The sequence below is a fragment of the Alexandromys fortis genome, unplaced genomic scaffold (assembly GCF_014885135.2).
Source record: "Alexandromys fortis isolate MF-2015 unplaced genomic scaffold, M_Fortis_MF-2015_v1.1 scaffold_119, whole genome shotgun sequence".
In the NCBI taxonomy this organism is placed as follows: domain Eukaryota; kingdom Metazoa; phylum Chordata; class Mammalia; order Rodentia; family Cricetidae; genus Alexandromys; species Alexandromys fortis.
Genome location: NW_026067991.1, coordinates 1,326,878 through 1,339,984, shown reverse-complemented (window position 1 = coordinate 1,339,984; position 13,107 = coordinate 1,326,878). Strand labels below are relative to the sequence as shown.

At 44.4% G+C, this 13,107-nt stretch overlaps 1 protein-coding gene across 1 annotated transcript; it reads right to left on the bottom strand.

Moving 5' to 3' along the window:
• Window positions 1-7,780: 7,780 nt before the first annotated feature.
• On the bottom strand, window positions 7,781-8,441 carry LOC126512220 (60S ribosomal protein L9-like). The gene has a single exon (XM_050159892.1). The coding sequence runs from the start codon at window positions 8,439-8,441 to the stop codon at window positions 7,863-7,865; it is 579 nt and encodes a 192-aa protein (XP_050015849.1). The 3' UTR covers window positions 7,781-7,862.
• Between the last annotated feature and the right edge of the window lie 4,666 nt (window positions 8,442-13,107).

Below are 13,107 nucleotides of genomic sequence, written 5' to 3'. Positions count from 1 at the left end.
AGCGAGAGTGGCTCTGCCCGTTGCTAGCACGGGCTTTGTGTAATAATAGCCTTGATTTATTCTCATCCAGGTGACCACAGCTTATTTCAGTAATGACATTAAAAATGTTCTTAAAAGGGCAAACACGAAAATTAGAACAGAAAAACTGCTTAGTCAGCTACTTCACTAATAAAGGCCTCATTCATCAGGTCCTTTGCTTAACGGATATAGATTATGCATATGTTATAAACCAGACACTAGAATAAATTACACTTCTTTTTTTTCCTTTTTTTTTTTTTTTTTTTTTTTTGAGACAGAATTTCCCTGTTTAGCCCTAACTGTCCTGGAACTGGCTCTGTAGACCAGGCTGGCCTCAAACTCAACAGAGATCCACCTGCCCTCTGCCCTCCCAAGTGCTGGGATTTAAGGCGTGTGCCACCACCGCCCGGCTTAAACTACGCTTCTGTAGGATAGTTCACTTTAAGAACAAAACCAGGATAGCACAAAGCTGATGCCTTGGGATTTGTCAGTTCAGATCTTGACTCTGTGTTTATTATGGCCTATAGCATGCAAAGGGTAGACTTAGAACTTCTTCAAAGTTCTCTTGTTTGCATGTGAATGAAGAGACGTCCTCAGTATGACTATAACCTGCACCAAAGAAAGACTACTTTCCAGGACAGGCTCCAAAGCTACAGAGAAACCCTGTCTCGAAAAAAAAAAAATAGAAAAAAAAAGAAAAGAAAAAGAAAGGAAGGGAGAGAGAGAGAGAGAGAGAGAGAGAGAGAGAGAGAGAGAGAGAGAGAGATTCTACTAATAGTGGCTGGGAGATGGCTCAAATCAAGAGGTTTGATTCCCAGCACCTACAAGGAGGTTCACCATTATCTGTAACTCCAGTTCCAGATGTTCCGATGCTATCTTCTGTCCTCCCTGAACACATGCACGTGCAGACAAAACACCCATGCACATAAATAAGAAAACAATTTTTTTAAAAAAGGTTTACTACTAATACCCTTTCTATGCCGGTTTATTTTTAAAAGCAGAGACTCCATATCCTTAAGTTTGTGACACTATTTTTAGAACCATAATTTTAAAAAATTGTAAATATAATTACTTGTCTAGTAGGGTACTTCCCTCTCCCTCCCCCTCTCCGTTTTTCTGTTTTATAGTTAATTTATTGATTCACAGCACAAAGTTTTCATTAATAAAGTCGGCAAACAAAGCTCCTGGAAATCTTGCTTCAGGGGATGATACTCTGGATACGTTTCTTCCTAAACATGACATTTTCATTAGCACCACTAATGAACTGTGCTTATTTCTTCAGGGAGTTATGATTTATTAAAAGAATTAAATGCTTGAAAAAATACCAAAATAATTACATCTATTCGTTTTGAATATGATCACAGTGTTTGCGATAGAAAGATTAGTGCCTATTCCCCGCAGTCACGGTGGCTTTTAAACACTGCATAATTCTGGAGATTGCCACTGGGAAAGATTGCACCGTTGCTCATTAGGTGGATAATGTCATTATAATAGCTTTACCCGGAGACATAAACCAGTTCAATGAAGCACCCGAAACAGAAAGGCTGAAGTTTGTTTGGTGAATCATTCTTGTTCTATGGTGACTCTGTATCAAGCCAGAATGCAGCTCAGGGCTTAGTTTGATGTATCTTACAAGGAAATGCTGCGGAACAGAGTTCCTCTAATTGGTCTCTAGGCTTGGTGTGCTCTGTTCACAAAGTTGTCTGCTTTGTAAGTTCATGGCTTTGTAAGCTAATTGCGTACAAGCCAGGAGAGAATAAAAACGCACGCCTAACAAGCATTCAGGAAGACACCTCCACCCCAACCCCGGGTCCGTGCCTTTGACTCTCTCCTTGTCAATATGACCTTCTATCGGAACTTTGCGTGTGACTGGCTCTGTCCTGGCCCAGAGTGCTGGCAAGCTCAGATCAGGTCAAGGGTAAGCCCAGGCCAAGCTAACTCCAAGGCTAGCCTTATTCACATCTCTTTCAGACTGGGCTTAAGGAACATAGCCAGCCTGTTGGAGGTCAGTAAATCGATTCTCCAAAGCAGAACCAACTGGAACAGTAAGAAAAAGATGTACTGGGGGTTAGCTCTAGCCCCAAGCACAGAATCTCACGGAATGCTGTCTGAGTTAGGGTTTCTGTTGCTGTGAAGAGACTCCACGACCGCAGCAACTCTTACAAGGAAAACACTTAATTGGGGTGGCTCGCTCATAGTTAGCTCCAGAGGTTCAGTCCATTGTCGTCATGATGGGAGCATGGTGATGTGCAGGCAGACACGGTGCTGTTACATGTGTATACGCAGGCCACAGGAAGTCAGCTGACAATCACACTGAGAGAAACTTGAGCAAAAGAGCCCTCAAAGCCCGCGCCCACAGGTGACAAATTTCCTCCAACAAGGGTACACCCCCTAATAGCGCCACTCCCTTTGGAGGTCATTTTCTTTCAAACCACCATAAGTGCCTTATACATTTAGTCGTAGTGAGAAGGCTCTGTGCAGAGGGGAAGGGTGACTACCACTGAGAGAATCTTACCCCAGAATCTATCATTTGCAAGGAAGGGGCTGTTTAAAAATTCTCCACTCTAAGGGGTGATGTGATGGCTCAGAAGTTTAAGGTGCTTGAAGCCAAGCCTGACAATGTGAGTTCAATCCCCGGGACTCACAAAACAAACACTTCTGTAAATTGTTCCTGTCCTCTGACTGTGGCACATGATAGCCCCAAAAATAAATAAATAAAAAAGTTTTTTAAGATTTTTTTTTTTTTTTGGCTCTAGCCTTATTGAATATAGTAGGCGGCCTCCTGGAGAAGTGATCAGGTCAGCACTTGGCAATTCAGGGATGCCAAGGACTGGCAGTTCAAGTGAGTGCTGGCAGCAAAACTGAGTTGAAGATGACTTCCAAACTAAGGAACTGCCTCCCAGTAGAGCCCCGAGCAGGATGTGGTTGGGACGGTGCGGATGGATGGGGCCTTCAGTGGTTCTAGAAGAAGCCTGCGTCTCTGGTTGGACAATGACTCAAGCTCAGCTCTTGGTGGGCAAGGTTGCTCACCTATAAGCAAGAGAATGAATGTGTTAGGAACGAGAAAGCCTTAACTCTTCAGCCTGTACAGGTCAGGCACTACTCAGTACCAGCTCTCAGCTACAGGAAGACAATAGAATTGGATAATATGGATAAACATGATAGAGAACAAGAAACAAACCCGAGGCTGCGCTCAGAAGGACAAAATAGTCCAATGAAGAAAGGTGGACCAGGTGCTGGGTGGGGTTGCCCATATTTCAGCACTGAGTAGTTGAGGCAGGAGAATTATGAGTTGCAGGACAGTCCTGATGATGTAATAAGATCCCTCTCTCTCTCTCTCTCTCTCTCTCTCTCTCTCTCTCTCTCTCTCTCTCTCTCTCTCTCACACACACACACACACACACACACACACACGATTTTAAAGGGCCTGGAGAGACATCTCAGTGGCTAAGAGTACTTTCTACTTTTGCAGAGGACCTGGGTTCAGTTCCCAGAGCACACATGACAGGTCACAGCCATTTATGAGTCCAGTTCCAGGGGATCCTATACTTTCTTCTGGCTTTTGCAGGGAGGCACTAGATAGGCATGTGGTGTCCAGATATACATTTAAGCAAATGACTCTTACACATAAAATAAAAATAAATAAATCTGAAGGAGGAGGAGGATTAGTTTAGGGTGGGAAGAATGAAAGGCCACAGTAAGGCCCAGAAAGTTCAGGAGCCAGCCAGTCACAGGGAAGGTGCTTAACAGATTGAAGGTTTGAAATCACCCTGTTTTCTTCTCCTGCCACTGGGCTGTTTTTTTGAGAGCCTCTATCGTGAGAATTTAGCATAATGATTACTTTAAGATGTGAGCTCTGAGTCTCTCCAGGTATTCAGGAAGGCATTGTGGCCATCACTCAGAAGAATTCAACCATCTCCCGAAGTCTCTGCTGAAGGCATTGTGTGCATAGTGATCCGGAAATTGGAATTTAGCCTTCGCTCTTCTTTCCTTCCTTCTGCCCTCTGGAGTCCTTGTTGATCCTATGTCTCTCCCTTTCCACTGTGTCTTCAGAAAGACCTCGGTTCACAGGTAATTTAGGTCTCCGGGACAGCTCCTTCCTGAGAAACCTTGAAATTCACAGCATACTGGTTCTCCGAGTACTTCAAATCATGACAACAGGCTATTTGGAGAGCAAGCCATCAAACAAGTGTTAGATTCCAGAAAGACAGCCTAATTGAGCCGGAGCCTAAAAGGGATGAATGGTACAGGGGGGAACTGATGGGAACAAGGGACTGAAGGACTTCCTGCGCCAGCAGCTGCCCCCGACAGTCTCGGCTCTCTCTGCACACCATCTTACATGAGAATTATTGTCTGGACTCACAAAGAAGAGACTGACATAGTTACCAAAGGGTTCTGTAAAAACTGGCCATCTGATATAGTGAACCCAAGCATCACTTTTTATTTCATAACAGTAGCGGGGTTGGGGGGTCCTAGTTTCTATGCTCAGTGAAGAAACACACACCTGGGGCGGGGAGGTGGGGACACAACCCAAAGATAACTGCCAACCAACTAACATTTGTTGGAGATATTTCTAGTATTTTCCATGCATATACATTTTTCCTACAAAAAATAGTAACATACGGGTTATTTTATAGACTTCTTTCTTAGGTAATTTACATTTACTTTTTATCTCTGAAAGGGCTTAGCTCATGGCAGGATATTTCTGTTCAGCTATGATACACATGTCTTATAATTATCTCAAGTGGGGAAAGCATCTATATGAAACACTACCACTGTAATAGTTAATGTTTCAACTGTGTAAACTGAGGACATGACTGTTTCAAGGTATGGCCGAGGGGAAGGTTTTTATTGTAGATGTGAGAAGAGTCTAGCCAGAGGCGTCCAGCGTGGAGGGAGAAACTAATATACTGAACATGGCCAGGAGACAGAACCAGATCCTCCGAGCAAGGGGGCGGGGAGCAAGAGAGCCAACGGCAAAGAGTGGGGATAAAACAGACCAAGAGAGAGGGGGCCAAGAGGGGAAGACCAAAGAGAGCAGAGAGTAGCTGAACTGTAGGAAGAAAGAGACACTGGATATAACAAGCTGCATGACACAGTGTCGTGGTCGTGTAGGTAACAGGGCTACCAGTGACAACAGAAGGATCCTAGAGTTTTAAACTTTAAGAAAATAATTTTCGTAGCAAAATTCCTATTCAGAAGTGAAAAGTATAACATAAATCACCAGTCACAGCAAGGGGAATGAGTGTGATGGCTCATTTGTCAACGTGATTGGATCAAGGACCACCCAAGGGGCCCTCTGTGGTGGTGTACACCTCGAATCCCAGCACGCTGGAAGCACAGAGGCAGGCAGATGTCTGTGAGTTCCAGGCCAGTCACTAGTAAACCGTAGCTGTGAGTGGGTGTGCAAAAGTGTTTCTAGAGGTATCAATTGGCAGCGAGGGGACCTGCCCTGGATGTGGGGACCAGACCAAGTAACAAGGAAAAGGGAAATGCGGAGAATCATTCGTGTTCACCTCTCTGCTTCCTTCTTTCAGATAGAAGTTGACAGGCTGCTTCCTGCCCCTGCTGGCAGCCCCTTCTCCAGCTAGCACCCCCCCCACACACACACCCCACTCCACCCAGCAGCCCCCTGCCCCAGCCACAGGACCTTCCCTACCAGGATGCAGGATGCTCTCTGTCATCAAAGTGTGAACTAAAATAAGCTCCTTTGTCCCTTAAGTAGCTTTCTTGTCCCATATTTGGTTACAGAGGCGGCAAAAATCATTACCAAGAGGCGTGACAAGGTCTTGCCTCTTAACTTCCCAGTTACTGCAAAGGCTCTCAAGCGGTGTTTCCTCAGTCCGCATGAAAAGTTCTCTCAGATTCGGACGTCATTTTCACCTTAGATCCTCTTGACTTACATTTCCTCACAGGTGCCTTATCATTACTGTTTTCCCTGGCTTACACAAGAAAAAACGGAGGCCCAGAGAGGTAGCTTGCCCTAGGTCACAAAGCTGATGTGCAGGTACTTCGGGCTCCAAGTTCATTGCTTTTCAAATCCCCTGTGATTCATTTACTAGTCCTTGAGATGCTATCGCAATGAAGAAACACAGTATGGACTTTCCCAAGACTTAGTTGGTTTTTGTTTTGTATTTTAAGATAAAGTGTCTTGTCCCAGGCTAGCTTTGGACTCCTGTTCCTCCACTCTCCCCTTCCAGAGCGCCGAGATTATTACCGGCATGTGTCAATAAACTGTTACGATTCTTCCCCCCTCCAAGTTGGAAAGAAATGGTTACGTTTGGAAGAAAGTAGTTGAAAGCTGTGATTTAATAAGAAGCCATTTTGTGGGCAACACACAACGTATAAAGTGTAAATTGTACTCCCCTTGCCCCTAAAACTGTGTGATGTCTGCCCTTGCGCTGGTACACAGTAGTGGTAGTGTCTAACGTGGTGGGCTCTGGGGGTTGCCTTCTGGATTTGAATCTTGGCTCCATGGTGCTACAGTCTGTGCAGGTTATCATCCCTGTATTTCCACCCCTTTACCAACTAGAAGGAGAACAATAGCTCCGGTTCAGAGGATTGCTGTGAAGGCTGGGGGAGGGGGTAGAGGGGGAGAATGTCAGTAAAGTACTTAATCTTTTGTTCATCACACGCTAAATGCCTGACACGTAATTATTCGTATTACTTGACACTGAGATCCTCGATAACACTGTTGTATGCAGGGAGGAGGCCCATGGCGGGTGCTAAGTAGGACAAGAGGTAAAGCTCCCTGCTCTGATCTGCCAGGGGATTAGAGAGATAATTAAAGGGCTTCTCCAGTAGGCTGCAAGCTCACAGTACCCACTTCAACATGGTGGCAGCCTGGGGTGGTTTCTTCTGCTGCCAGTGGATTCTTTAGGCACTATGGAGCTTCATTTAAAAATGATTGGTGTTTTCTAGACACCTTTGGTTATTATTTCCTCGTCTAATTCTGTTACAATGAGAAACAGTCAATGCATGTTCAGCGTACCTCTTTCTTTACTCTTCTTTTTAATATGAAGCTTGTTGTTTGGGGAAATATTCTGAAAGCAGCAGTGAGTCGCATTTGATGACTGTTGTTCGTGTTTTCTGAGGCTTTTTCTGTCGTTCCTCTTTTGACATGTGCTATTGGTTATTGGAAGAAAATCTTGTATGTGTTTGCATTCCCATTTTGTTGGCATTCACTTCTCGGTTGCCTCCCTCCCTCCCTCCCTCCCTCCCTCCCTCCCTCCCTTCCTTTCTTCCTTCCTAGTTGTTGTTGGGTTTTTGTTGTTGTTTTGTTTGCTGTTGTTGCTGCTGTCTGCTTGAAATAACTGAGGAACACTTCTCCTTCATTCTCTCTTCATCTTTGCCTTGGCAGCGATGGTTCCGCTTTGTATCTTAGTGGTTGCTTTAGGGCTTGCACTATCTATTCTTGTTACTGTGTCTTCTCCTGAACTGTAACACACCAAAGACAGAACAATAGCTTCACCAGTATACTTCATTTCCCCTCTCTGATCCTTTATACCAATGTCATACATTTTACTTTTGCATATATTATAAAAATCCATAATATGCCATGATTACTTTTGCTTTAAACAGTCGACCTTAATTTAAATAAATTAAAAATTGAAAAAATTTCCTATATTTAACCACATACTTACCATTTCTAAAACTCTACATTTCTTCTATAAACCTAACTTGCTGTCTGGTTCACTTTCCCCAGCCTGATGAAATCCTGCTGTTGATGGCTTCTCTTGGTTTCTGTTTTTTTTTTTTTTCAATACAAGTCTTTTATTGTCCCAAAAGACACCCCAAATTGTATTAAAATTCAGGATCTTGTTTCTGGAACTGGTAACTTAGGTCTACTCATCAGCCTGCTGCACTGTTCCCTTTTCAGACACATAGATGCCATCCAAAAGCTTCCTGATATCCTTGTTCTTAACTGTTGTGGCCTGCTGTATCAGAGCCGCCGAGTTTGAAACAAGTTCAATATCATTTCCTTCAAGGATTAATTCATCCTTCTGGGCTTGAGAGACAGAACAAGCAACGCCTGTCCTCATCCGAACCCTGCGGATGTATTTTTCACCCAAGAAATTTCGGATTTCAACCAAAGACCCATTCTCCTGAATAACGACGCTGATGGGGAAGTGAGCATACACGGACCTCATCTTGTAGCAGAAGCCCAGCGTAACACCCTTGATAATGTTTTGAATGTGGCTGCAGATGGTTCTGACGGTGGCCAGTTCCTTCCGGTTGCCCCACCATTTATCAACCCGGAGCCTCTTCTTCTTCTTTCCAAGAAGACTCAGCTCTACGTTGATGTGATTGAAGTCCCTCCGGAGGGTTCCTCTGGGGCCCTTCACAATGACTGTGCGCCCCTTCAGAGTGATGTCCACATTTTCTGGGATGTTGACTCTCTGATTGCTGAGAATGGTCTTCATTCTCGCAGTAGATGGGGCAAAGAGAGAACCTTTTTAATTTTTTAAAAAATGTTTTTATTTCTATCTTTGCTTTATTTTAGGAATTAAATCTTTGATTCTATCATCTCACTTAAAAATTAATTGAGGGGGCTGAAGAGATAGCTCAATGGTTAGGAGCACAGGCTGCTCTTCCAGAGGAGCTGGGTTCAATTCCCAGTACCCACATGCTAGCTCACCACCATCTGCAACTCCAGTTCCAGAAGACCCAGGTACTCTTCTGGCCTCCCCAGCACCAGACACACACATGGTGCACAGACTCAGGAAGCACTCAGAGACGTGCAATAATAAAATATTCTTTTGAGACAGGGTTTCTCTATTTAGCCCTGGCTGTCTTGGATTCATTCTGTAGACCAGGTTGGCCTCGAACTCACAGAGATCTGCCTGCCTCTGTCTCTCTTTCTTTTTTTTTTTTTAGATTTTTTTTTATTGCTTTATAAATAATACCATTCAAAATTTCCACCTCCTCCTATTTCCCTCCGGCTCCCCCACTCACCCTCCTTCCAGTCCTAAGAGAGGGCAGGGTACCCTGCCCTGTGGGAAATCCAAAGCCCTCCCTGCTCCATCCAGGCCTAGGAAGGTGTGCATTCAAACTGACTATAATCCCAAAAAGCCAGTACATGCAGTAGAATCAAATCCCAGTGCCATTATCATTGGCTTCTCAGTCAGCCCTCATTGTCAGCCACAGAGAGTCCAGTTTGATCACATGCTTGTCATTCAGTTCCAGTCCAGCTGACCTTGGTGAGCTCCCATTAGATCAGTCACACCGTCTCAGTGGGTGTACCAACCCCTTGAGGTCCTGACTTCCTTGTTCATGTTCTCCCTCCTTCTGCTCTCCAGCTGGACCTTGGAGCTCAGTCCAGTGCTCCAATGTGGGTCTCTATCTTTATCTCCATTCATCACCGGACAAAGGTTCTATGGTGATATTCAAGATATTCATCAGTGTGACTATGGGACAAGGCCAGTTCAGGCACCCTCTCCTCTACTGCCCAAGGACCTAGCTGCCTCTGTCTCTTGAGCACTGGGATCAAGGGGATCTGTCACCACTGCTTGGCAATAAAACAATTTTTAAAAAATCAATGGAGGGACTAGGAAGTAGCTCAGTGATTGCTGCACAAGCCTGAGGGTATGCATTCAGATCCTTCCAGCCCAGAGGCAGTAGAGCTAATCTCTGTAATCCCAGTGGTATCTATTGCCAGATGGGAGGCAGACCTAGGAGAATCCCTGCAAAGTCCCCAGTCAGCAAGCCTGGTTGGTGCACACGCAGTGAACATCAAGGGAGACTCTGTCTTAAAGCAGAAGAAGGGCTGATACCTGAAGTTGTTCTCTGGCCTCCACATGCTGTGGCATGTGTGCAACCTTCCTCCTGTCCTCGCCGCCACCAACACACCGCACACCACTTGTGGAAAATTTCTCTTTGTATCTTATGGTGAGGAGCTGTACCAGAATCACTATATTCCATCAGTGATTTCCTGATTATAATTGCAATGTGTTCCTCCTAATTCACGACATAGTAACTTTTATATTCCTAGAGAATCTGACAAATTAATAGTGGTAGCTAATTTTCTTTAGTCTTTCCCTAGCAATTTAAATGAGCAGATTGAGCGATTCTTGAAAGTGATGCACATTAAACTTTCCGGGGCTAGGATGTAGAGCAGTCAATAGACTGCTTGCCTAGCGTGCAAGAGGCACTGGATTTGCTCCCACCACCATATTCACCCAGCATGGTGCGATATACTTTTAATTTCAATACTCCAGACGTAGAGGGAAGAAGATCAAAAGTTCAAGATCATCCAAAGCAATTATTACAGCAAGTTTGAGGCCAGGCATGCGGCTGTCTCAAATAAAATAAGATTCTTGAGTGGGTAATCTGAAATCCCCTACCTCTGATTCCTGGCTGGTTAAGCTCTTAGGTCCATAAGAAGGATTTAACACCTGGGCTTGTGTGACTGGCCCACTAGCATCTGTATGTCTGAGCATCCACCGTAGGGTAGCATCTGCCCCAGCTGCCAGGCACTCACACCTTCACACTAGTGGAGGTGAGCGAGCTTTATAAGCATGAAGAAAAGTGTATAGAAGAAAAGTGCCACTGCTCGAGCAGAATCCTTCTCATTCTGGAACTTTACCCTGGCAAAGTCAGTGCCCTTACTTACTCTCCTTCTCTTGGGGGCATGTGCACCCAGAGGACATCACCAGGCCTGTTGGTAGCAGCTTTATTCTCAACAGTTCCAAACTGTAAGCAACCAGAAGTATTCACCAGCCAACAAATTGTGTACCAAACAAATTGTGGTACAACTAATCTGAAAGCCCCAAATCCGAAATGCCATGAAATCCGAAACATTATGAATGCTTACATTATGCTATAAATAGAAAGCTGCACACGTAATAACAGGAGATGGGTCACACGCAAAAAGCAGGTTCCACTAAAAATGTTGTCAAATTACCTTCAGGTTTTGTGTATAAGGTACATAAAAAGCATAAATAAATTTCATGTTTACCTTGTGTCTCATCTCCTCAGTCTGCCTATCAATACAATGAAATAGAACCTCAATGAAAAAGAGATAACTGACACACATGAAAACATATGTGAATACCAAAATAATCATGCTAAAGAAAAGAAGTCAGACCTACCCTCACCCCCAAGAACATGATTCCATTTGTATCAGCTTCTAGAAATGCAAAATAATTTATAGTGACAGAAAGATTGCAGGTTACCTTGGGATGAGATGTTACAGGGGAGCAAGTAGACCACAAGGAAGTTTTTGGTGGGCAGGAGTTCTCTGTTGTGATGACGGCTTCAAGGTACACACTTTGGTCAAAGCTTACTAAACTTACACTTTAAACAATGTGGTACTACATTCAGTTGTATCTCAATATAGTTTTTTAAACAGATATTAATAAAATATTTTATCAGTCTTTTAAGAATGTCAAAGACTTTGATCATATCCCCCTTCCCATTTTTACCCCAGCTCCTTCCAGATTTATCACCAAATCCTAGTCTTCCCTTTCCCAACTTCATGTCTTTTTTTTTTTTCAACAACCCAATAATTCCATTATATGCAGTCCAAATACTCATGGGTATGGGGCTATCCACTGGAGTGTGATTGACACCCCAGGGGCCACATCCGTAAAGAAAACTGATTCTGGGGCTGGAGAGATGGCTCAGTGGTTGAGAGCACTGACTGCTCTCCCAGAGGTCCCCAGGTTCAATTTCAGCACCACATGACAGCTCACACCTGTCTGTGACTCCAGTTCCAGGGTATCTGACACCCTCACACAGATGTACATTCAGGGAAAACACCAATGCACTTGAAATAAAAGTAAATTTAAAAGGGGGAAAGAAAGAGGAAGGAAAGAGGGAGGGAGGGAGGGAGGAAGGAAGGGAGAGAACAAGCAAGCTGATTCTCTGGCCCTCAGAAGCCGCCAGCTGTCAAAATAGTTGGTTCCTCAGTGGTTGGGCTCAGAAGCCCCGCCCTATTCCACACTAGAATGTTGATTGACCTTGTGCAGCAAACCACAGCAGCGGATGCGTTCACGAGTGCAGTGCTGTTTCTAGAAGCACTGTTTGTTTGCCTCCTTTCTTCTCAGATGGTCCCCGAGCACCAGCATCTGCGGCTTCACTGACACTTATTCTCCCACTTCGACCAGTTAGTTGTGAGTGGCTTTATTACCTATCCCCCACTGCCCAAAAAACGTCTCTGATGAGGTCTGCGAGCTGATCAGTCATCGGGGCAGCTTGATCAGTTGTCGGTGCACCTCCAGGGTCTGGGAGATGCCCAGTGGGGTTCTCGTCTAGACTTACAGTACCAGGCATGTGTTTCCGCCCATGAAGTGGACAATAATGCTGCTATTAAAAGCCGCCAAATGGGATTTGTTGTTATTGTTTTTAAATAAAATTAACCTTGGGCATTTTCCTTGTAGATATTTATCTCAGAAAATTGAAAACTTATGTCACACAAAAACCACATGAGTGTTCAAAATAGTTTTATTCAACTTAGTAAGACAACTAGAAAGGGCATGACTGCCCTTCAGTGGATGACTGGGTAAAGAAACTCTGGCTGTCCTCACGATGGCCAAGCACTTGGCACGGCAGTAAAAGGAATGGACTGATAGCGCACGCACCTTGGAAGAGTCCCGTGGCTTTGCAGGGAGGTGCAGAGGCAATGTCCAAAGGTCAGATGCTGCATGGTTCCTCTTATATAACATCCTCAGATGACACAGTTGTGAAGTGGAGAGCAGACTGCTGGCTGTCAGGTAACAGGGACGTGCTAAGGGGTTTGACTCCAAAGTCAGAGTTTATTTTGGGTGACACAGACTTCCTGTATTGTTGCGATGGTCATCTGATCTATATGTGGAGCCAAATTGTGTGTGTGCACGCACACACACACACACACACACATGTTCACAGAAAAATTAGTGCACGTAGATACTATTAAAACTGAATATTGGTCTACAGAGCAAGTTCCAGGTCAACCAGGACTGTTACACAGAGAATCCCTGTCTCGAAAAAGCAAAAACAAAAGCAAACAGAAAACAAAACAAAAAACCCAAACAAACTGCTGTGGGAGCTTCTTCTGCTCCTTCAGCCAACAGCCTTTAAGATACCAGCCCACTTGGGTGTGGTCTCTTA

Coding starts and splice junctions, on each gene's coding strand:
- LOC126512220 (XM_050159892.1), bottom strand. CDS start 8,441: ATGAAGACCATTCTCAGCAATCAGAGAGTCAACATCCCAGAAAATGTG.